Source organism: Dermacentor albipictus, chromosome 5 (assembly GCF_038994185.2).
Source record: "Dermacentor albipictus isolate Rhodes 1998 colony chromosome 5, USDA_Dalb.pri_finalv2, whole genome shotgun sequence".
Classification (NCBI taxonomy): domain Eukaryota; kingdom Metazoa; phylum Arthropoda; class Arachnida; order Ixodida; family Ixodidae; genus Dermacentor; species Dermacentor albipictus.
In genome coordinates, this window is record NC_091825.1 from 15,433,339 (window position 1) to 15,456,784 (window position 23,446).

A 23,446-nucleotide genomic window follows, 5' to 3' on the forward strand; every position below is an offset into this window, starting at 1 on the left:
TGAAACCTATTCCAAGTCGGAAGAAAAAAATTCTGAAAATTTTCATCGACACTTTAAAAGTGGATATTTCAAGTAACAACATACCCAGAGCGCAAAGAATCGGGCGATTTGCCACAGGGAAAGCACGACCACTAATAGTAAAATTTGAAACATACAAATGTAAGGACTTAGTCCTTTCCAAGCGCCAAGTTCTAAATGATGAAAAAATATCCGTAAGCGAAGATTACTGCCGAGCAACAAGACACTGCCGCGAAAAGTCGATCGAATTTGGAAAAAAACACAAAATAGTCATTCAAGTTGCATTACAATAAATTGATTATCGGTGGAAAAACGTATGTTTACAATGAAGCTTATAATACTGTTACTGAAATAGAAGCTTTCGATAGCACACAGAACGACCTCAGCCCTCGTACTCTTCGCTCTGGACGCGAATTGCCATTAAAAGAAGTATAGGGGAACGAACGGGGAGGCGGTTCTCAGGTGTGTTCTTGCTCAGTGCTTTTCTCGAACATGCGTAGTCTTCTGCCAAAGAGGGACGAACTGTGTGCCATTATTGATGAGTGTGACGCTGACATCATTGCGTTAACTGAAACCTGGCTGTCATCTAGGGTAGCCAACTCTGAGTTGTTTTTTTGCAGAAATAAATAGGCAGTTTTTCGGAGCGATCGCACCGGTAAAGTACGCGGTGGTGTGCTTCTTGCAATCAGTGACCGATTTGAGGGCTTTTGTGTGCCAGTTGTTTCAGATTTAGAAATAATCTGGTGCTGCCTTACAATGAAATTTCAAAAAATACTAATAGGGGTTTGTTATCGATCACCCTCAAGTCCTTTGTCCTTTTGCAGTGACCTGTATGACAACTTGAACCAGATAACAATACGCTGTCCTGGAGTGCCAATATATCTAATGGACGATTTTAATTTTCCAAACATCGTATGGTCACTCATCAGTCCGCTTTCTGAGCCCTCATCTATTGAATGTAATGAGTTCATTACACATTGTTCTGACTTCTGTTTTTCACAAATAGTCACCTCACCAACGCGAATAACTCGGCACTCAACCTCACTACTTGATCTGGTGCTCACAACTTCACCCGACGACGTCTCATTGATAACTCACTTACCTGGTCTGAGTGATCACGGCATTTTGCACTTCACGCTTACATTTCCCCAGCAGTATCAATGCAAACAACTAAAGACAATTAGAAACTTCAAAAGAGCCAATTTTTCTGCCATGAACTCAAGCCTATGTTCATTTCTTGACGACTTCTTACCGCAGTTTTTTGAACGATCAGTTGAAATAAATTGGTGTATGTTCAAGACTAAAATTTTAGAATTAATCCGTCAGCATGTTCCACTCCAGCGCGTTTATTCTCATAATCAAGCCCCCTGGTATAACAGGTTTCTTAATATACTCTCAAATAGGAAGAGGCCTTTTTCGCACCGCTAAACGGACGAAAAAGCCTGCAATTGGCTTGCATATAAAAACGCCGCCTCCAACTACTCAATTACTGCTAAAAAGACTAAGCACACATTTTTTAGCAAAACCCTGCCATTATTACTAAAAACCAATCCAAAGCGCTCTTGGAGCGTAGTAAAATGCAAACGTGGAAATAAGATTGCATTAACACAGTCTGGCAGTCAGGTTTCCAGCTATCTTTGCGCAGACGTCTTGAACAGCGCGTTTGTGCAATCATTTTCCTCTCCCGCACCTAACAACGAATGTCCAGTCCTACAGGGCTGTAACTTTCCTCCTATGGACCCTATTATATTTGATGCAACAGGAATTAAAAAAATAATCGAAAATTTGAAAATTACTTCCTCCTGTGGTGTCGATGAAATCACCACCAAATTCTTAATTAGCACAGTTGAGTATTCATCTATCATATTGCAATATCTATTCTCGCAATCATATAACTCTATCATGCTTCCGCTAGATTGTAAAATAGGAAAAATCATTCCCATACAAAAATCAGGTGACACTCATAATCCCTTTAATTATAGACCAATTTCTCTTACATCAGTACCTTGTAAAATAATGGAACATGTAATCTACACGCATCTCATTAACTTCCTTGACGACAATAATTTCTTTACTCCTCACCAGCACGGGTTTAGAAAAAACTTCTCTTGCGAAACACAGCTTCTCACATTTACAAACGATTTACACTCTAACCTTGACGCAGGCTTCACGACGGACTGTATTTTCTTGGACTTCGCTAAGGCATTTGACAAGGTGTGTCATGCTCTACTCTTACACAAACTAAGCCTTTTAAACATGGACCCTACACTACTTAAGTGGATCTGTAGCTTTCTTACATCGCACGTTCAGTTTGTTTCTGCTAATGAATGTACTTCCTCTCTAGCCCCTGTCGGCTCAGGCGTCCCTCAAGGATCTGTCCTGGGCCCACTTCTGTTTCTTATATATATTAATGACTTACCTATTAATATTGCATCAAAGATATGTTTATTTGCAGACGATTGTGTGATATACCGCAAAATTTCCAATAACTGCGATGTAACAGCCCTACAAACCGACTTAAATAACTGATTGGTGCAGCACATGGAAAATGCAACTTAACATTAAGAAGTGCAAAACTATGAGGTTTCTCGTACTAACTCTAGTTCTCCAAGTTATTCTCTCACTAATATATCACTTGAATGTGTCACCTCGTATCGTTATTTAGGAGTGACCATAACTAACGATTTGTCTTGGAAATCGCATATTGATATCACAGTGTCCAAAGCTAACCGCACTTTAGGGTACCTGCGCCGAAATTTTTCTCGTGCACCATCATCATTAAAACAATTACTATATACCACTTACGTTCGCTCGCAACTTGAGTATGCTTCATCAATATGGGATCCCTGGCATTCAACACTAATACATACGCTGCAAGCTATACAAAACCGTTCAGCCCGTTTCATTTTAAATAACCTCAATCGGACAGCAAGCGTAACACACATGAAATGTTTATTAAACCTGCCCCTCTTATCCGACCGCCGAAAACACTCACGCATTTCTCTTTTTCACAAAATCTATTATCATAACACCTTTTTACACACTCTTTGGATCAGGCCAGCACCTTTCATTTCTTCTCGCCGTGATCATAATCAGAAAGTTAGCATATCTCATTTCAATACTATCATGGGCGCAAATTCAATCTTACCAATGACTAGCAAACACTGGAACAGCTTATCCCCTTCATTAACAGGTATAATTAATCCACTTATGTTTAGAAACGCACTTGAAAACAAACTTTTGTAATTTACTTGCCATTTGTCTTGCCTATGTGTATGTACCTTTCTCTATTGCAGCGTTTTCATTAGTTTTCATCAGCATCATGATAAAAAGTTAACAATGCATTTTGTAAATCTACTGTACATATTATGTTTTTTTTTAATCTCTTTACCATTGTGTACATCACATTTGTATTTTTATCTTTTGTACCTATGTTTATTATCATCGGATGTCAACTCAAAATTTGGAATTATTACTGCTGTTATTATTATATTTTTTTGTTTGAGTTACTTTTACCCATTTTTACTTTGTATTCTCTTAGCCCCTCCCCTCTATAGCGTACTATGTACCTTGAGGGTAAAATAAATGAAATGAAATGAGCCCATACGAAGTCGCCACCCATGTGGCCGATCCCATCGATACCTGCAGAGGATGCATTCACTTGCCCCCAGATTACTCCGAAGATGACATCGCCTCCACCGTCCGCAGATGCAACCCAGCATTGGTTATTGGGGTGCACGACGCCTGGGCAATACTGAAACCATCATGGTCATATTCCGAGGCAGAATCATCCCTTTCTACGTCAACTACGACGGCTGTTCACTTCGATGCCGCCCCTTCAGGCAGAAGGCAGAAGCCAGCACCCGATGCCGCGGGATTGGTCATCGCCAGGACGTCTGCACTAATGCCACCGACACACTCTGCCCCAAGTGTGGAATGAAATACGCACCCATGGACCACGAATGTGACCCAATATGTGTTGTGTGCAACGGAGACCATCAAACCGGCTCCTCACTGTGCAAACAAAGGTTCAAACCACACCCTACACGTCCCAGGCATAAACAAGACACTTCATCCACCAACCGAACTCCCAGTCTCGACCGCACTCGCTACTCAAGCCGGCGAAGAAGTCGCAGCAAAAGCAAGGACCGCGGGCCTGGCTATGCAACCCAAGACGTCGCCTGGCCAACTCTGTCATCAAGCCCTACTCTCGCCAACTCCTCGCGCAACCCACCCCAGGTAAGCTGGGCTAAGGTAGCCTCTTCCAGCTGCTCCTCAAACCAGACTGCTAATAATGAATCCCTCGTAAAGAAAATACAATTCTAAATGCCGAAATTCAAAGACTTAAACTAGAACTCCAATCTCATCACCCCTCTACTTCAACCTTTGAAGCCCCTCTCTTTAACACGACCCTTTCGACTCATCATCCATCAACCCTACCTGAAACCTCTTCCCACCGCCCCATGGGCACTAGCCCCTCCACTGAACGGGAACCGCTTCACCCTCCCCCCAGCAAACGTAAAACTGCGAGCACTCCGCGATCAGAGGACACCCTGGACTAGACAAGCTTAAATTACAACGACAGACTAACCGCTTTGGAGACTTAATTCCACAATATACTCACTGCAATTGAAAACATCAATACAGATTACACAGCCAGGAATGAAAAGCTCGACAAATTTATTGACTTCGTACAAGCACACATCCAACAAACTACAAGTTGGATAGCTGGAGTCACCGCAAATCATCCTAACATAGTTGCACCTGCTCGATCCGCCTCCCCACCAGCTCCGCTTAACAATGGCCAATAACCCGAAACGCTCCGAATTTGAAGTGTGGGAGTGGAACTATAGGGGGTTTTGAAAAAAAGAAAGCACACCTCCAGCAGTTTCTAGCCTCCTCTTCTAATCTCCCAGCTGTCATTGCGGTTCAGGAAACTCACGGACTAATCAGCTTCCCAGGTTATAATGTCTATCAGAACAATAAGGTCACCCGGCCTGATACGGCAATTCTTATGCAAAAGCACCTCGCTGCCAATCACTCACGATTCAACAGCGTCGATATAAAGCACGATTTTCTAGAAATTATTTCTCGCAAAAATAATGCATCTGGCCTTTACATTCTCAATATCTATAGTCGTCCACAAGACAAACATCACCGCTTTGACTCCCTTTTCGCTCAAGCTGTTGCCGCTGCCACCCACCACCCCCTCCTAATTCTTGGAGATTTCAACGCACCCAACCATTTGTGGGGTCACTCCATTTCTACTCCTAAGGACAGAGCCCTATGAATCCACATACAAGACCACAGACTCACATTACATAACGACATCAATGCACCAACCAGGCTACGCAATAGCGTAGCTAAAGGACACCTCCCCCGATCTTACGCTTACACACAGAATCCAACACGTCACATGGCACAACTCACAAGTTAACCTCGGTAGCGACTATTACATCATTACCACCACACTACAATTCAAACACAAGCCCTTTGCACCCAAACGCCTCAGCCTTACCAATTGGGACAATTTTCGAGAGGCCCGCCAGATATCAGCTCCCACAAACATCCACGACATTTCAGAATGGGTTCAGCAACTACACTCAGACGCCCAGACGCACACTACCACTCTGCCCCCCGAAACCGCTCTCATTACGGTTCATTCCAAGCTTCTACACATGTGGGAAGCCAAACAGTCTCTTCTCAAACGGTGGAAGAGGCAACGGTTCAACCGAAAACTAAGACTCCGAATTGCCAAATTAGACCTCCAGATCCAGGAGTACGCCAGAAAACTGGCCTGCCAGCAGTAAGGCCAGGTATGTGAAAGCATGCATGACAATCTCGATAAGAAGTGCACATGGCAACTCTTGCGACACTTATTAGACCCTACCACATCGCGCACACACCACACCCATAGTATAAATAAACTGCTACATGCACACAAAAACAATCTCAACGGATTCTTCGACGACCTCCGCCATAGACATCTGCCACCCGCTCAGAAGTATGACATGCCAAAATATACTGGCGAACCCAACGAGCTACTTAGCGCCGCTGTCACGGAAGCAGAGGTTCGCCATGCCCTCGCCACCCTGCGCACAATGTCAGCACCAGGCCCCGACCTTATTAACAATAAAATACTCCGCAATCTAGACAACTCTGTCACAGCCATCACGGCGTACTTCAATCACTGCTTTGACACTGGCACCCTTCCTAGTTCGGGGAAAGATGCCAGGGTAATTTTTATCCCAAAGCCAAACAAATCACTCAACACTTCTAATCTCAGGCCTATATCACTAACCTCTTGTCTAGGTAAAACACTCGAACACGTCATCCTCAACCGACTCAGTAAATACATGGAGGACAACAATCTTTATCCATCAGAAATGGTAGGTTTTCGAAAATCTCTCTCATGCCAAGATATCATGCTTCGAATGAAGCATGACATCATTACACCCAATAGCAGTCTAGATACGCAAGCAATTCTCAGTCTGGAGCTCCACGGAGCCTTCAGTAACGTTTCACATTTCGACATCCTCCGAGAGCTTAATCTCATTGGGGTTGGCGGAAAGACATATGACTACATATGTACCTTCTTATCCAACCGTACCACAACGATACACATAGGCACAGAGCAATCCCTTTCATACGCTTTAGGTAGCTACGGCACGCCCCAAGGCTCAGTGCTGTCCCCTTTTCTTTTTAATCTTTCTATGATGCCAATGGCGCAAGCATTGCGGTCTATTGCCGATCTCAAGTTTTCACTCTACGCCGATGACATCTCTCTTTGGACGAGTGGCGGCTCCGATGGAGAGATTCAAGACACTCTACAGGCCGCAGCAGATGCCGTCGTGGCTCATGCCGGGGCTATGAATCTCACATGCTCCCCTCAAAAATCCGAGCTACTTCTTCTGCCATGCCACGGGGAGCCGGAAAACAGAGGTGCGGTCTTGTACGCGTTCCAAAATAGAACGAAGGCGGTTCGTTCCCCCGAGCCAAATACGATTCGTCAATTTGAACCACCACGACGTCAATTGTGACGTGATATCTGCTGTCAATCATTCCGTGTCGTCTGCTATCGGACGAACGGAGCGGAACATACCACCTATTTCGTGACGTAAAGAACGGGCCGCCTCCGTTCTATTTTGGAACGCGTACAAGATCGCACCCCAGATGTCTAGTATACAGGTCATCCTAAACCACATCCCCGTTAATAGAGTGCACAGGCTCCTGGTGCTCAGTTTACACTTTCAGAGCAACCGGCTCAACACATATACCCTACGTACACTCCACACCACAGTCGATCACACTCTGTGCCTTCTAGGGCGAGTCTCCAATAAACATGGCGGACTAAAGGAGGCCGAACTTCTCCGCTTGATTCAGGCCTTCGTTATCAGTAAGATTACATTCGCAACGCCATACCTACATTTCCTTAATTCAGAATCAGATAAGATTGACACACTTTTACGCAAAATATATAGATTTGCTCTGGGGGTCCCTATACGTACCTCCACTGAAAGGCTAATGTTTACTGAAACTTTCAACACACTTACTGAACTCGCAGCAGCCCACCTCACATGCCAATATAGCAGACTTTCTAACACCGCAACAGGTCGACACATTCTACAAACTTTTTCTATCACTCCGGCACCCATCATCAAGACTAAATACACCATTCCACATCACATACACGAGAACCTCTGCATCCCCCCACTTCCTAAAAACATGCACCCTGTGCATCACAAACAGCGCAGGAGGCAGCGAGCAAACGCTCTTCAAAAACAATTCTCCACCTCTAAAGACGTGCTCTATGTTGATGCCGCCGAATATGGGAACAGAAATCATTAAGCAATAACAGTCATTAACTCTCGCGGCCAGGTCACTGTGGCCGCCTCCATTCCTGGCTCTTCCTCGGATGAAGCGGCCATAGCCCTGGCCCTCACAATCCCAAATTCATCAGTTATCGTTAGCGACTCCAAAGCAGCCATACATAACTTCGGAGCGGGTAAGGTCTCTAAGCCAGCCCTTTCTCTCCTTGGCCCATTGGAGAAATATGGGAGAGGCCTTTGGCCTGCAGTGGGCGTAACCAGGCTGATGATGATGATGATGGCCCATCCTCTCCATGAAACTGTGGCGTTAATCTGGACTCCCACGCATGCGGGCCTTGCCGGAAACGAGGCGGCTCATGCCAGTGCCCGAGGATTTACAGTCCAGGCTCAGGCATCATCAGATGTGTCGGACCTCGCCACGGAGGAGGCGCCGTTTACAGCGCGGGATCGACTTATTACTTACCACGACATCTGCACACACTACCGACTAGACCACTCGACCTTTCCACCACTCGTAGGGCAATCCCCGCGTAGTTGTGAAGTTCTGTGGCGTCAGCTGCAGACTCGAACCTTTCCGTCCCCTTACCTCCTCCACCGCATTTATCCCGCCATTTACCTTTCTCCCTCTTGTGTAAATTCTGTGTCTCTCCCAAAGCAGACTTAAATCACATCAGGTGGCGGTTCCCTAAGCACCCCCTTGCCCCTTTCCTCAAGCAATTAGTATCTAGTGAGGAGCAGTGGGAGGCTGCCTTGCGCAGCTCCAGGCCCGATCTTCAGGAGTCCATCCTGGAGTAGGCTGAGAGGATAAAGGAGGCCTAGTTCAAGTAGTTCCTCCCCCCACCCTCTATTCCAATGCCCCCTTCCCTTTAAAGAGGGATAAATAAAGTTTTCATCATCAGCATCATCATTTCTTGGACCCATAACTAACCTACGGCTACGGGTCCAAATTGCACTGGACACACTTTTATTGTGTTTTCATGGATACATCAAGAATTTGAAGTTCCACTGCCATGCTTGCCGATTTCGCTCTCGAGTACGTACCACTGCAAAATTAGGCAATCGCCAGAAGCAGAGTCTAGATAAGGTTCTATTCCTGTAACGATATCATTCCGCTACTATTTCTTTTCGCGCTTCGTCAGTGGTCCGAGTGGCGCTAAGATCACGTGAAAGGCCGGCCTTTAAGGCTGGATGACAAAGGAATACAATCGACCGCAGGAATACTTACGTGATACAAGCCGTAATTCTCTATTTCCAGAAGAGGGTTGTAGCGCCGAAAAATAAAAATAAACTACGCTCAAAATTTTGCACTTACAGCTAAAAAATTGTTTCAGCGCATGCATTAAACATGTTAAAAGACATCTTAGCATCTCATTTATTATTATAACTACAACCCCCTTCTGGAAACATGCACCAACTAACCCCCCAGCAAGTATTACTCAGTATTACCCAATAATTCTAAGCAAGAGTTTCTTTTATCTTTACCCTGACAATAATGTAGGATTGAGCTGAGCTGTGTTATATGCTTCTAAGAATATCTGCAAGAATAACGCGCTGGCGTGAGCATCGGGAATCAAACGATGAAATGACGGACTCACAAAGGGCTCTTCACCGTCTCTCATTTAACGCTGGAATGCGAATAAAGGGGGAGCTGTAGAAATAAGTTAAATCAGTTTAGAAGGGTAATGTATATATTGTTCTTACTTTTCATAAGTAACTCGCTGGAAAGTGTTGATTAGATACGCCAGAAAAAAGCACAAGCTTCCGTTTCTTGATTTTTTATTATTGCGTATACAAATCACAATGCCGCACGTCAACCTAACGCTGCGATTCGCGCCCGTAAAAAGTTGCCAAAACATGTTGACTGATCGGTTCCGTTGCAATGCGACGTGACCTTAACGCGATGCAACCGGCCCCGAGGGTATTGTGTGAAAATCCATGACGCCACGAGTGGAAGCGCAAGGTGCTGCGATCAGCCGCTGTTACCATCTCTTCTGTCTTACGATCCTCTCCTGGCGGTAAGAGTGACCTTTTCGGTAGTTCGAAAACATCATTTACCAAACAAGCCTACCTCGATAATTCAGCTAAACAACTCAAGTCTTTAGCGTCCCTTTAATGCGCAGTCATTAAGCGTCGGGCAACATTGTGGATCATAGCCACAAGTAGACGGCAAATGAAAAAATAAACGTTAATCCCTAACTCAATCAGCTTGGTTATGCTCTTCGCCTTGGTCCGGCGCGCGGCGACTCAGTGAGGAGTTTTTGTGCCTCCGGTGACAGTGGAGGGCGTTGGGTCGCGCCTCTGTTGAGCCGGCCTTGCGTTGGACTGGGCAGCCTTCGGTCCACTCGACGTCTTGGGTTTCTGCACTGCAGGAGGCGGAGGCTTGGCAGGAGTTGCGCTTGCTTCCTTCGCCTGCTGCGAAGACTTGGCAGCGGTCGTTTGCTTGACTTGAGGTGGCGGTTCCTGCTGCAACACAATTTGCGCCTTTCATTTGTTTTTTTTCTTCTACAAAACCGCCCATGTATCACTGAAACACCTTCAAACACAACGGCCTCACCGCTTTATCTGTGCTTTTTTTTCCTGCTCTCACACCGCAAGCGCAATGCATACACGTACGTACGTTCCACTAATCTAAATATGTACTAATCCCCGAATACACGATGACGCGCACCAATCTCGGATTCCGCTGCCTTCGTTCCGAGCGGGCTGCGCAAATGTTTTAGCGGCGCCAGGCATCGCTCTGACGGCACTGCATTCTTTTTGCCGGTGGTGGTTGTGTGGTGTCGCCCACGGGGATCGACTCCGCCACAGCGATCCACAAGGACAGTAAACAGAATGACCCCCCTAACTTTGGATAAGGTTTAAAAATATTCCGAAACGCCCAAGGGGGCACGACCAAGTGGGTATGCTTCGCTGTTGTATGGCGCAAGTTATACTATTCATGGTAAGGGTTGTAACAGCGCACCCAAGACAGGGACAACAGAAGGAATAAAACGACGACACAGCGCTGTCGTTTTATTCCTTCTGTTGTCCTTGCCTTGGGTGCACTCTTACAACCCTTACCATGAATCCGAACCAACTGGCCCAATTTGCCGTTCTGATGAAGTTATACTATTTTGATATTCTGCTCAATTCAATAATTAGTCCAAATCAATTGATCAAATTAGCCACTATTAACTTTATGGGAAAACCTCAATGAGAAAGTTGTAGAATGCTCTAGCAAACACCTAATTCTGCAGCTTCTGAACTGCTTGTTACGTAATGTTTTTTCTGCGCCCTATGAAAGCCCGAAAAATATTTTTTAAAAACGTTGCGTGACATGGCCGCTTGCGCGCCGCGTTGCAATGCTCTCGAGCATGCTGCGTACGAACTAACAACGAGTTTAGCCGGCTGGCAACCGCCGCTGGCTACTGCCAACTCTGGAAGCGCCAAGCGCTGCCAGTCTCTAGGCGCGACAATGTCTTCAATGTTTTTTTACGCCAACCTTTCGCGATTTAGAGCGAGAAAGCTGCCGTTGTTCACCGGCTATCGCCACTACCAATACATAAGAACGCTAAGGGTTTTCAGCACAACTAGAACCACGACGAAAAGCGAAACCGCCTTCTCATTTATAACACTGCAACAGAAGATGAAAGAGAAAAATGTGCGACCGAGCTCTCAGGCGTTATTAAGATAAAGTGTGGTTTATTCATTGTTAATCACTGGAAAAAAACTAAAATCGCGAGATTTATGCGTTCCCAACTGTGTCAAATCTGCACTTGGGGCACTTACTGAAAACAGTCCTGTTAAATTCGGGACGGTTAGTACAGACACAAAAAAGATTATTTCACATCTCCCATGATCTCTGGCTTAAGTGCAGCACGAAGAGCCTAGACGTTTTTTTTCTTTCATTACTCATCACGTACCTGATCCATCATGGCGTTCCGCTGCTGAGGTCACGGGTCCGAATCCCGGCCGCACTTCGATTGAGGTGAAATGCATGGACGCCTGTGCACTTGGATTTCGGCTCGTGTTTTAGAACTCCAGGTTGTCCGAATTTATCGCGGAGTGCCACTCTACAGCATGTTTCGTAATGATGTCACGGGTTTGGTTGGCAATACCTCTCACCTAATTTTCCTTACGTTGCACCAGGAACAGCATGTAAATAAGCCTGTCGCCAGGCTCTGCGGTTATAACTATACATTCTCTCTCACCACCAGCGTCTCTCGTAGACGGCGAGTTACGACGCAGCCTTGCAGTGCGTCAACAATTCTGCTTTACCGCAAAGGTATTCGCACACTGCGACTTATTGTACTGCCCGGCATCTTTGTCGGGGGGCATTGTGAGTGAATGCGCATTTAGTGTCTGCTTCAGTGCGCTGCCAACTGATTGAAGCCAGCGTTACCGTATCGACCTGCTCAACAACCTCACTATCTGAAATACACTCGAGCTCCTTGCGCATAACTCTAATGCCCAAAGCAGCATTATGGGAAATCTGTCGCAAGTGCAAGCAGTCGCACTTGACGCGACTTCGAATGAACGGGCGATTCGTGAGCAACATTCGCGAATACAAACTCTGGTCTCGACGGGCTTGGAGACAGGCTTCAGCTCCGGCTCACGGCGGACAGGCGGCGCGGCTGTCGGCTCGAAACGCTGTCCTCCGGCGGGGCTGCTCGGGCCGAAGGTCACCGCGGCGCGGTACAGCTGCGGCCCGATGTCGACGAAAGCGAAGGCGGGGAACGGGCCGGGAGCCGAGGCATTGCGCGCCTCCACCGCAGCCACGAACTGGCGCACGTCTTTCTCGAGCAGCTCGGGCACCTCGAAGGCGGCGAAGTGGCCGCCGGTCGAGTGCTGCACAAAGGTGACAACGTCGTGGTACGCGTGGCCGATGAACGACTTGGGAATGGCCAGCAAGTCCTCGGGGAACACCGAGAATCCCGTAGGCACAGTCACGGGCACCCTGGACGAGGATTGACGTGCGGTTGGCACGTGCGCCACACGTTCGCTGCGCGGCCGCGGCGTTCCTTGCCACGTTAGAGCACAGGAAGCGTGCTCATAGCAGAGCTCGCAAGGCATGGGTGGCGAGTCGTGTTCAACAGGCCGCTTTGTAAATAAAAAGAAAAATCCTTACGAGCAACAGCATATATATGGTTCAAAGCGAGTGTACTTCTACTCGTAACAGGAAAACATTTTCAGGTCACGTGCGTTCCCGATTCGGCATAAATATTCGGCAGAATATAGGTAGTCAGGACAACAATAACGGTGTTGTCTCTAAGACCGTTAATGTCTTCGTCAATCACTCCGGCGCTGTCTACGCAAAGAAAAGCCTCAAAGACTATCCTCTGCCTTCATCATATCACCTGCACTAGGAATTAGTAATACTTGGCGAAGGAAAGACAGATTGCCTAAAGAACAGCAAGCCGCATGAAAGCGCTCCCGTGGAAGTCGAAAAAAAAAAACAATTTGTCATCTCCTGTATCTTTAGAAATCAGCTCCCGAAGTACCCACCGCTGGCTTCCCGGCAGTGGTATTGCGCTACTAAGCACGAGGTCGCGAGGTCAAATGCCGGCCGCGGCGACCGCATTTGGATGCGAGCGAAATGCAGAAACGCCCGTGTCGTCCCGTGCACTGGGGGCACGACAAAGAACTGCAGGTGGTCAAAAGTAATCGGGAGTCCCCCGCTACTGCGTGCCCAATGATAAGACCATGCTTTTGGCACGTAAAGCCGCAGAATTCATATTTTAAAATTGTTGGCTACCAAAGCTAAGCTGTCCGGAGCCAGGGATTCTTAGCACCCTTTGCTGCGTAACAGGTCTAACCGCCGCCGTGGTCAGTTGCGGACAGGCCGCCATTGGGATTAGAACCTGGCAACGTTTAACGCTAGAACGTTATCTAGTGAGGCGAGTCTAGCAGTGCTATAGGAGGAATTAGAGGGCAGTAAATAGGATATACTAGGGCTCAGTGAAGTTAGGAGGCCAAAAGAAGCATATACAGTGCTGAAAAGCGGGCACGTCCTTTGCTACCGGGGCTTAGCGGAGAGACGAGAACTAGGAGTCGGATTCCTGATTAATAAGAATATAGCTGGTAACATAGAGGAATCTACAGCATTAACGAGAGGGTGGCAGGTCTTGCGAAACTTAATAAGAGGTACAAAATGAAGGTTGTACAGGTCTATGCCCCTACATCCAGTCATGATGACCAGGAAGTCGAAAGCTTCTATGAACACGTGGAATCGGCGAAGGGTGAAGTCAAAACAAAATACACTATATGATGGGCGACTTCAATGCCGAGGTAGGCCAGAAGCAGGCTGGAGACAAGGCAGTGGGGGATTATAGCATAGACACAAGGAATAGCAGAGGGAGAGTTATTAGTAGAGTTTGCGGAACAGAATAATATGCGGATAATGAATACCTTCTTCCGCAAGCGGCACTGCCAAATGTGGACGTGGAGGAGCGCGAACGGCGAGACTAGAAATGAAATAGACTTCATACTCTGCGCTAACCCTGGCATCGTACAAGATGTGCAGGTGCTCAGCAAGGTGCGCTGCAGTGACCATATGGTGGTAAGAACTCTAGTTAGCCTAGACCTAAGGAGGGAAGGGAAGAAACTGGTCCATAAGAAGCCGATCAATGAGTTAGCGGTAAGAGGGAAAATAGAGCAATTCCAGATTAAGCGACAGAACAGGTATTCGGCTTTAACTCAGGAAGAGGACCTTAGTGTTGAATAAATGAACTACAATCCTGTGGCCATCACTAAGGAGCGTGGAATGGAAGTCGGTAGTAACTCCGTTTGACAGGATACCAGTAAGGTATCGCAGGAGACGAAAGATCTGATCAAGAAACGCCAATGTATTAAAGCCTCTAACCCTACAGCTAGAATAGAACTGGCAGAACTTTCGAAGTTCATCAACAGTCGTAAGACAGCTGACGTAAGGAAGTATAATGTGGATAGAATTGAACATGCTCTCAGGAACGGAGGAAGCCTAAAAGCAGTAAAGAAGAAACTAGGAATGGGCAAGAGTCAGATGTATGCGTTCAGAGACAAAGCCGGCAATATCATTGCTAATATGGATGAGATAGTTCAAGTGGCTGAGGAGTTCTATAGAGATTTATACAGTACCAGTGGCACCCACGGTGATAATCCAAGAAGGAATAGTCTAGAGGAATTGGACATCCCACAAGTAACGCCGGAAGAAGTAAAGAAAGCCTTGGGAGCTATGCAAAGGGGGAAGGCAGCTGGGGAGGATCAGGTAACAGCAGACTTGTTGAAAGATGGTGGGCAGATTGTTCTAGAGAAACTGGCCACCCTGTATACGCAATGCCTAATGACTTCGAGCAAAGCGGAATCATGGAAAAACGCTAGCATAATCTTAATCTATAAGAAAGGGGACTCCAAAGACTTGAAAAATTATAGACCGATCAGCTTACTGTCCGTTGCCTACAAAGTATGTACTAAGGTAATTGCAAATAGAATCAGGAACACCTTAGACTTCCGTCAACCAAAGGACCAGGCAGGATTCCGTAAAGGCTACTCAACAATAGACTATATTCACACTATCAATTAGATGACAGAAAAATGTGCGGAATATAACCCACCTTTATATATAGCTTTCATTGATTACGAGAAAGCGTTTGATTCAGTCGAAACCTCAGCAGTCATGGAGGCATTACGGAATCAGGGTGTAGACGAGCCGTATGTAAAAATACTGAAAGATATCTATAGCGGCTCCACAGCCACCGCAGTCCTCCATAAAGCAAGCAACAAAATCCCAATAAAGAAAGGCGTCAGGCAGGGAGATACGATCTCTCCAATGCTATTCACAGCGTGTTTACAGGAGGTATTCAGAGACCTGGATTAGGAAGAATTGGGGATAAGAGTTAATGGAGAATACCTTAGTAACTTGCGATTCGCTGATGATATTGCCTTGCTTAGTAACTCAGGGGACCAAGTGTAATACATGCTCACTGGCCTGGAGAGGCAAAGCGAAGGGTGGGTCTAAAGAATAATCTGCAGAAAACTAAAGTAATGTTTAACAATCTCGGAAGAGAACAGCAGTTTACGATATATAGCGAAGTGGTAAGAGAATACATCTACTTAGGACAGGTAGTGACTGCGGATCCGGATCACGAGACTGAAATAATCAGAAGAATAAGAATGGGCTGGGGTGCGTTTGGCAGGCATTCTCAGATCATGAACAGCCGGTTGTCATTATCCCTCAAGTGAAAAGTTTATAACAGCTGTGTCTTACCAGTACTCACGTTCGGGGCAGAAACCTGGAGGCTTACGAAAAGGGTTCTACTTAAATTGAGCACGACGCAACGAGCTATGGAAAGAAGAATGATAGGCTTAACGTTAAGGGATAAGAAAAGAGCAGATTGGGTGAGGGAACAAACGTGAGTTAATGATATCTTAGTTGAAATCCAGAAAAAGAAATGGGCATGGGCAGGGCACGTAATGAGGAGGGAAGATAACTAATGGTCATTAAGAGTTACGGAATGGATTCCAAGGGAAGGGAAGCGTAGCAGAGGGCGGCAGAAAGTAAGGTGGGCGGATGAGATTAAGAAGTTTGCAGCAACAACATGGCCACAATTAGTACATGACCGGGGTAGTTGGAGAAGTACGGGAGAGGCCTTTGCCCTGCAGTGGGCCTAACCAGGCTGATGATGATGATGACGATGATGATGATGAAAGCAAAGCTTGTTAACAAAAGCAGGTTAATCTGGTCAGTGTGCACGGAAACCAGAATTATTTAAAATGAGGCATTAATCTGCTTTCAGACGAGATATCGCGCAACATTCGAGCGCTTTCTACCCCAACTCGAAGCCCCGGAGTGTCACGATCATTGGGCCTCTTCGATTTTCGCTGTTCTGGCAGCCAGACGACAGCTCTCTGACAAGAAATGTCGTCACGCTGGCATTGTGGTGACGTGGAGCAAAAGTCTGCGGTAAGTCTCGGCCAGCCCCGAGCCTCGCAAAACCGAACATTCGGCAGCTGGCGCTACCGTGCCGACTATGGAGGAAGGAAAATGATAGGAGGGAGCCTACCGCAACGCGATTGAAGCCAATCTGGTGGCCCAACACGTCATCACACGTAAAAGTGCGCGGTTGGTTTTAGTCAGCGCCTCCAGGCCCTGGTTTAGTGTTCCCACTGTGCAGGCACAAGCACGGCAAGGTAGCTGAACAAGCGCGCACCGAATAACAACTTCTGGCATAGCTATTGCGAGCCAAACGTCTCCACAAATCTCGATTGTTGCTCCGCGATCTCGACGCAAGAAGTCACGTGTTGGGACACCACTGTGTCTTCACGGAGTGTTCGCTTGCCAAGTCTGGCTGCGTGACGTATTGCTCCCTCCTTATGTTTCCTTCCTCCGTGGTGCCGACGGCGCCGTTCGCTTGTCGCCTGCTCCGTCGTCTGCTCCTATAAGATGGCGGCTTCGGAGGGCGAGAATGTCGTGCTGGTTCAATCAGTAATCGAAATGTTACACGCATGCGAGGCTATTGAAGAGAAACGCGACGAAGTGACCGAGCGTGTCGTGAATCTTTTCCTGGCCCATAATTCATAATTTATTACCCATAGATATAGCACGTGTCTCCATACTTACAAATATTGCAGGCAGGAAGCGTGAAACATCGATGAGAATTTTTTTTACTGGTTTACTAGTGCTAAAAGTGGCATGCCTAAACGTTTATTAATTCCAACAATCGGTGCTCATGCTGGAATGAGCAATGATTGTGGAATGTATGATGCTGGAATGCATTTAATAAGGAAATACGCCTCTAAATATAAATATATGGAAGCAATTTCGACCTATCCTTGTGCAGATAAAAAGAAATAGATGTTATGAGCTGACATTTTCTTTCATTTTTGGGTATGCAGCCAGATCTGTCTATGTGCCTCTATTCACTGACATTTTGCAACTGATTCTTCGAATACCATATGTGTAAAAAAATACTGCATTGAACACTACTACATTGATCAGTTGAGCATGCAAGCCCTCGGTATGCTCGTCTAACCATTCGGACTGTTAAGAAGATTGCTTCTTAAGATTGCTTCGTTTTGCAACGCCAGACTCGAGCACGTACGATGGGTTCACACAATGTTTCTTTTTTTCTTCCAAATCGCTGAGCTCCCTGACGATTAAAAACATGAAAAGTGAACGACAATATCTCATGCATGACATATTTTATCACACTATTATATCGCATGTGGACTGCACGCTACAGAATACACCGTTCACCACACCATGCTAATTCTCCATCGAACGTCAAAATTACATCTACATTCCTAAGCACGACTGCATGCGTATGAAAAATAACTTTATACAAGTGTATACAAGCACCTTAAATTCACACACATCGTAAAATAACCTCGTATAACCGGCTCAGCTAGATTTTTCGAGCTGGTTGACAGTGATGTAGCGCGCGGAAGTCTTAAAAAATACTGCGCCAGTGTTTGCAAACACCCTACCCAGTAACACAAACAGTATATGCGTTATAGTGAATAAATCAAATCGATGGTGAATGCCGACAAACTGATAAAGAATAACAAAAAAAAGGAATTCAGAGTTAAACGGCGATTTAGAACGTACTCCTCAAAATCAATTACTTCGCGTTCATTTCCTGAACGATTATTGTGAGTTTTCACCTTTCAATTCGCACTATTCGGTGTGCACAACTTGTTCATCAACTGGTTTGCTGTGGAGGCAGAAGAAGAAGAAGGCGGCGAGTCAAGACGCGTTCTTCGGTTCCCGCATTTTCCCAGCTTTTCTTGTATTTAATCGTCGCGAGCCAATGTTTATTTGTGCACATCATTTCCGTGAAGTTGTAAGGACCACGTGGATATCCTTTTTGCCACAGTGAGTGACTTTTCACCATTTTACAGACATTCCTGTGCATCCGTTGGCGGCGTCTAACGAGCACTTCGGAGACCACGCTTTGGGCTCCGGGGCGGCTCAGTGCCACTCGTCCGCTAGCATCATGGAATATCAAGTAGAGGGAGAAAATATTCTCCCGGAGGACGTCACTCAAGAGCAGGGATCACAAACCGCACGTGCTAGAAGAGCTGGCGCCAAATCGCGGGAAGCTAACCCGAACGCCATGGCTACACCTTTGGCTCCCCATAGCGACAAGTCTAGCGGCGCAGTGCTGAAGACCAAGATTATTAGGGCAAGCCGAATGCCGGTTCTTCCCAAAGAATACACGAAGATCGTTATTAGACCAAGAGGTGGGCTGAATATTTTCAAAATTGGAGCGGCCACGGTTGCTGACGCTATACTTCCGGCATCAGCCAGCACGAGCTCACACAAGACACTCTGTGCCCGAACTTACAGCAAAACATCATGGTGGCCAGCACTCCCAGACGGGAGAATGACGATCGATATGCCCGCATCTAGCAAATCCGAATCTCAGGCAAGATCCACGAACTCTGCGCGTACGAGACAGCCCCGCACTTCACGTGCAAGGGGGTCATACGTGGCATACCGTTACAAGACGACCCAGCGACGGTGGATGGCAAGATTGTTAACCAGAACAACCCTCTTGCACTAGCAGCCAAGAGAATCGCTCAGACTGAGACCATCATCATCGCCTTTGACGGGCACCGGGTACCGAATTTTGTCAGGTACGGAACGCTCCTGATGAAATGCTCCCTATATCGAAAACAAGTGGACGTATGCCACGCCTGCTGAAGACTCGGGCATCGCGCCGATGTCTGTCTAACACCGAGTGACGTCCTCTGTCGGGGATGCAGCCTGCAAAATCCTGATGAGCAGCATCAATGCACCCCAAAATGCATGATCTGCGGCGGTCCGCATCTTACAGCAGGCAAAGAGTGTGCGCATACATTCAAGACACCGCACATTGTTCGCCGACGACGCTTCGAGCATGCCAGGCAGCAAGAGCAGCTCCCCACACCGTCGATCGTTCGATCCTCCGATCCGCAAGCCTCATCCAGCACCAACCTTAGGGGCAGAAGACGCTTGCGCTCGAGAAGCCGCTCTACAAGCCGACGGGGCTCCAGAAGCCGCTCTACCTCGAGATCGCGACTCACATCGCCTTCTCCAGCGCGCTCCAGCTGCAGAAGCTGCTCCAAGTCCCATACTGGGAGCGACTCTTCCAACAGTTCACGTTCGAAGACCCCCAACGGCGGTAAAGGCAAGTCCTCTCTAACGTGGGGCGATAGGGCCCGTGGCAACCAAACGCAGGCGTCCGACTCTCAAGACTCGCATGACCTGCGTCTCACAAATGAGCTCGAAGAGCTTAGGCGTGCCAATGATAGTCTTAGGAAGGAAAACGCTCTGTTCAAGCAGGAAATCAGTCGGCTAGCCGCCGAGATGGCGGAAATACGAAGATTGGCGCTCACATAGGCAGCTTCTCAGCCTGCCGCACGCTCTTCGGCCATGGACACAGTGGAGGCCCCTCCCAAGACGGTTGCAGTGAAGCGTCGTGCCATGGATGACTCAAGGGGAGACGATACGGTAGAACTCCTGTCTGATCTCAAGAACGCCATCTCCAACATACAGACAGGTCTCTCTCACGCACAAGAAATGATCGCGCACGCTCAGCTGGGCCTGGTCGCCCTCAGTGCTAGAATACTTAGGCTGGAGGGGACCAGCCACGGATATTTGCCAAGCACATCTACAGCACAAGTCCCGAAGTTCCACAGCGTCATTGCCTCACCGACGGAGGGTGCCATTATGAATGCGGCACTTTCGCAATCCATTCCAGAGCCCAAACATGGATAACGGAACTAACGTCGTAACAATGTGGCAGTGGAATTGCGCAGGGTTCGTCAGCAAACGGGCGACCTTGCGACAATACCTAAAAAGCGTAAAGGACAAACCCCAAGTAATCGCCTTGCAAGAAACGATCACATCATCACCTATCAAGCTCCCCGGTTTCCTTACGGTGGCTTCCACTGAAGGAGGAAGGGGGGTCGCTACCCTGGTCAGCAAAAGTTCCCGTGCCTTCAGCGAGACCTTGGTCCCGCAGACAATGGGATCGGGTACGTCATGACCGAACTCCTTGTCGACCCCCTAAGCAGCGCTTAAGAAGAAACAGTATCTTCATACTGAATGTTTACTGCAGACCCAGCGTTCACAGAGCCAGGCCTAGTGGTATTCTCAAGAAGGCCGTGCATTTGGCTGGCTGTCAGCCTCTAGTCGTCATGGGGGATTTTAATGGCCAGCATCAGGCGTGGGGCTATTGTACCAATACGAAGAAGGGTAGAGACATATGGGACGCGGCAACGGAGGAAGATCTTACGCTGATAACCGATAAAGGCTATCCAACCAGGAGAGGAAACTTGGTGTGCCGAGATACGACTCCGGATCTTACCTTTGTCAAGAACCTGGAAAACGTCAAGTGGACCAACACAGCCATGGACCTCGGTAGCGATCATTGCATCATGAAGCGGTGATCAAGGCTGCCCGTAACAAAACGAGGGCATTTAGGTTCACTGACTGGGACTTGTTCCGAGCCAACCGCTCCGAGCACGTCCTAAACAATGATATGGACCTAGACTCTTGGTGCGACGAGATCAAAAAGAATGCGGCTTGAGCCACCAAGGAGGTGACAACCGATCTGGAGGTGGACAGGATGGACAGTAGGCTGGCACATCTATTGGAAGCCAAGCAGGCACTGCTCGCGAGATGGAAGACTCAGCGCCATAACAAAAGACTACGCAAGAAAATGTCCGATATAAACAAGATGATAGAGGCTCATTGCAAGGTGCTATGCAAGCAGCAACGGGACGAGTTGTGCGATTCGGTGGAGGGCCAGCTCAAGAACGGTAAAAGCTGGGTCCTCCTTAGGCACCTACTGCACGATGGCAACACAAAGTCCAATCAGAAAAGAGCTTTCGCGAAAGCTGCCCATTTGGCCACCGACTCGACTCCAGATGAGGCAGTCACGGACGATCCGGTGCCCCCCCCCCCTCACCCCCCGTTTCCCGAGTACGAAGGGCGTGACGTACCATCTACGGACGAGGATTTTACCGTGGCTGAGGTCAAGCGGGTTCTCGCATCCCTCAACGGCAGATCTGCCCCTGGGCAGGACGGGATCACCAACAAAATGCTCAAGCATCTCGACGACTCAATCGAGTTTCTTACGCACAAGATGAATGATATCTGGTGCAGCGGCCTCATTCCCAAGAGCTCGAAAGCAGCCTACACAGTACTCATACCGAAGCCAGGTAAGGCGCCGAGCATCAACCATCTAAGGCCCATCTCCCTGACATCGTGTGTTGGGAAGATGGCCGAGCACGTCATGCTTAACCGCCTCACTGACCATCACGAGCCTAACGAATGCTATACACACAACATGATTGGCTTTCGGTCAGGGCTTTCGACTCAGGACACCATAAGACTGATCAAGCACCAGATCATTGACTCTACCTCCGCCGACACTAAGGCAATGCTCGGCTTGGATCTGGAAAAGGCTTTTGACAACATATCGCACGCCTTTATTCTCAAGAGCCTGACAGAGTAACGTCGGCAAACGGGCGTACAAGTTCGTGCGCTTCTTCCTTTTCTCAAGGTCCACTATACTCAAGATTCACGAGTTTTTGACCCACGAAGTCCAGCTTGGGGCAAAGGGAACACCTCAGGGGGCGGTGATCTCCCCGACGCTGTTCAACATCTCTCTGATGAGCCTGTCGAGGGCCTTGAACAATATCCCGAACATTCACCACACGATCTACGCGGATGACATCACCATCTGGTGCTCCAGTGGATGTGAAGGTCAGGTCGAGGGTGCTTTGCAAGAGGCCATCGATATGACGGAGCGGTATCTTATTCCCACCGGGCTAAGGTGCTCACCCGCTAAATCCGAGCTCTTGCTCTGCAAGAAGAGGCCCACAGGCGGCTCACACTGGTCCTGGAAGCCAGCAACAGAGAGCCACATTACATTATTCACCTGTAAGGGCTCCCCAGTACCGCAGGTAGACACTATCAGGGTCCTAGGAATGTTTATTGAGTCGAACGGGGCCAATGGGGCCGCCCTAAAACGCATTTGTTCCAAGACCGAAAGCGCCCTCGGCCTGATACGAAGAATCGCCAACAGGTACCGCGGAATCAGGGAAGGCAATCTGATCCGGATTATCCACGCCTTCGTGCTATGCCAGCTCGCTTATTCAGGGGCTATGCACAACTGGCTCGTATCGGAGCGCAACAAGATCAATGCCCTAATCACAAGAGCCTTCAAGCTTGCCATCGGCCTTCCCATCCCAACGCACGCAAAATACCTCCTCAATTTGGGAATTCACAACACGTTCGAAGAAATCGTTCAAGCCCAAGAATTTTCCCAGTTTGTCAGACTATCCGGTACCCCAGCGGGCCGAGCCATACTTGGCAAGCCGGGACATAACCCCACGGTCGTCAGTCTCGACGCTGTGAAGCTGCTCAGCGACGTAAGGTCCAAGATTTACATACACTGGATGCCACGAAATAAGCATCCCACCTACAACGAAGGACGAAGACGAACCAGGGGTAAAGCTCTACTCGCCAGTGCCCACTTGAACAAGGACCGAACATGCTTCGGAGACGCTGCTTCGTACGTTCAAGAAGATGCCTTCTCCTCAGTGGTCATCGACTGTGATTCTAAAATCCTTAGCTGCGCTACCATCCG

General features: G+C 47.7%; 1 protein-coding gene across 2 annotated transcripts in view; it reads right to left on the minus strand.

Moving 5' to 3' along the window:
* Positions 1–9,606: 9,606 nt before the first annotated feature.
* LOC135906573 (epoxide hydrolase 1-like) overlaps positions 9,607–23,446 on the minus strand; it is a 100,303-nt gene continuing 86,463 nt past the window's right edge. Inside the window, exons 8-9 of one of the 2 annotated variants that reach the window (XM_065438022.2) lie at positions 12,399–12,783; positions 9,607–10,307 (exon numbers count right to left, since the gene is read on the minus strand). In XM_065438022.2, the coding sequence (XP_065294094.1) occupies positions 10,092–10,307; positions 12,399–12,783 (601 nt within the window). In that variant the 3' untranslated portion in view covers positions 9,607–10,091. Of the gene's footprint in view, positions 10,311–12,398; positions 12,784–23,446 lie in introns of both variants that reach the window. The other variant, XM_065438021.2, reaches the window with a different exon arrangement.